Consider the following 2438-nt stretch of genomic DNA (forward strand, 5'->3'; position numbering starts at 1 on the left):
TATTAAGTAGGAGCACAAACTAGAAAGCAAGTACCCTACCCCTCTTCAGTTGTCTCTTTACTACATTCCCCTCTGACATGCAGGAACTAGAACTAAGGAAGCTAAGTGATCTTAGCCAATGGTCCTATGTTGAGTGTTAAGCACATTGCGTCTGTTAAATGGCATTGGAATATTTTTTTGCCTTCAAAAGTGATCTTCCCCTGTGTTCAGGGGTTTCCTCTGTAACACAAAGCATGTCTGGTCTGGGTCACACAATTATACATCCGTCTGTTTCTACAATCACGTTTTCCATCTCTCTCCCCCGCCACAGATCATTTTCCGTAAAATCAGCGACGTGAAGAAAGAGGAGGAGGAACGCCTCAGGCAGAAGAATGAGGTAACCCTCAGCATCCCTGTGGATCACCCCGTCAGAAAGCTCTTCCAGAAATTCAAGCAGCAGAAGGAGCTTCGGAATCAGGGGTCAACACAGAGCGACCCTGAGCGGAGCCAGCTCCAAGTAGAAAGCCACTCCTTACAGAACGGAGCCTCCATCACCGGCACCAGTGTGGTCACCGTGTCACAGATCACACCCATTCAGACGTCTCTGGCCTATGTGAAAACCAGTGAGTCCCTCAAGCAAAACAACCGCGATGCCATGGAACTCAAGCCCAATGGCAGTGCTGACCCCAAATGTCTCAAAGTCAACAGCCCGATAAGAATGAAGAATGGAAACGGGAAGGGGTGGCTGCGACTCAAGAATAACATGGGAGCCCACGAGGAGAAAAAGGAAGACTGGAATAATGTCACTAAGGCTGAGTCCATGGGGCTATTATCAGAGGACCCCAAGGGCAGCGACTCAGAGAACAGTGTGAACAAAAACCCATTAAGGAAAACCGATTCTTGTGACAGTGGGATTACAAAAAGTGACCTTCGTTTGGATAAGGCTGGTGAGGCGCGAAGTCCTCTCGAGCACAGCCCCGTTCAGGCTGACGCCAAGCACCCCTTTTATCCCATCCCTGAGCAGGCCTTACAAACCACACTGCAGGAAGTCAAACACGAACTCAAAGAGGACATGCAGCTGCTAAGCTGCAGAATGACTGCCCTGGAGAAGCAGGTGGCAGAAATTTTAAAACTACTCTCAGAAAAAAGTGTGCCCCAGACCTCCTCTCCCAAACCCCAAATGCCACTCCAAGTACCTCCCCAAATACCATGTCAGGATATTTTTAGTGTTTCAAGGCCTGAGTCACCTGAATCTGACAAAGATGAAATCCACTTTTAATAATATATATATATATATTTGTTAATATATTAAAACAGTATATACATCTATATACATAAGTGTGTATATACAGTATATACATATATATATATTTTCACTTGCTTTCAATATGATGAACACAATATGGATTTTGATATGTAAATATTGCATGTCCAGCTGGATTCTGGCCTGCCAAAGATGATTATTAAAAACATAGATATTGCTTGTATATTATGCAGTTGACTGCATGCACACTTTACTTTTATTTGTAATCTCTATTCTATAATTTTAGCAAAGTATGATTTTTGTTAATCAAGGCAATGAAATATTTGAAGAATCAGGGTCCAACCTGCCAATGTTGCCATGACAAATTTGATCTCAGGCTGAGTGAATTGAGCTGTCATTTCCTCACTGTCTTGTTAAGTTAAAATTATAGATTAGTGCCAAGAAGAGTTCAACCTTATAAACTGTTAGTACCATTTTATGATCTCTTTCCATAGGATATTTTTCTGTAACTTAGTATTAGGTTATTTCCCCCAACAGGCGGTGTTTTCTCCATTTAGATGACTATTGTCAGATAGCAGTGTGGGATATTGAAAACTTATTGCTATGGGTTTTGTGCATGAATTGCATTTTCAATCAACTATACCTCTTTTTTTTCAACATTATACTTAGATAGTAATCATTGAATCCTATGTAAGGAAACCCCTATTCCCTCCGTCTTCGAGAACAGCTGCCATCTTATGAGCTGATTTTATCAACCCCATAAATACTGAACTATTAATGTAGTGTATACTATTATAGAAATTCTGCACCACAGGGTAAAAGGGCCTTTTAACAACTCATGTCAGAGATGCTGATTTCCCAGAGGTGATGAATGGTCTAAATTTGTGTTTCTAAAACTTGTTCAAGGGTGAAGTTAAAGGCTCTTAGCAAAGAAACAAACAAACCATTTAAGCAATCATATCAAAATTTTAACTATAATGATATACAATAAAAAAGAATGTAAACACACCAATTTTTGTAGCATACCTGTAATTTATACAAAGAATGAAACAAGTACAGAATTGTTCACACGTGATAATTACTGTGTAGTGATAATACATGAAAGTTGGTTAAAAAAAACAACTGAGAAGTAGATGTTAAGTTGCTCAACTCAGATAAATGCTTTTCTATAATTTTATTCTGGTTACAATTTTCT

General features: G+C 39.9%; 1 protein-coding gene across 1 annotated transcript in view; it reads left to right on the plus strand.

The window, feature by feature from the left end:
* Nucleotides 1–2186, plus strand: part of KCNH5 (potassium voltage-gated channel subfamily H member 5) — a gene marked incomplete at its 5' end in the record, with an annotated part of 236174 nt that extends 233988 nt beyond the window's left edge. The window contains one exon of the mRNA XM_019645963.1: nt 311–2186. Coding sequence (XP_019501508.1) covers nt 311–1258 — 948 coding nt within the window. The remainder of the gene's footprint in view (nt 1–310) is intronic.
* Between the last annotated feature and the right edge of the window lie 252 nt (nt 2187–2438).

The sequence above is a fragment of the Hipposideros armiger genome, unplaced genomic scaffold (assembly GCF_001890085.2).
Source record: "Hipposideros armiger isolate ML-2016 unplaced genomic scaffold, ASM189008v1 scaffold_5, whole genome shotgun sequence".
Lineage (NCBI taxonomy): Eukaryota > Metazoa > Chordata > Mammalia > Chiroptera > Hipposideridae > Hipposideros > Hipposideros armiger.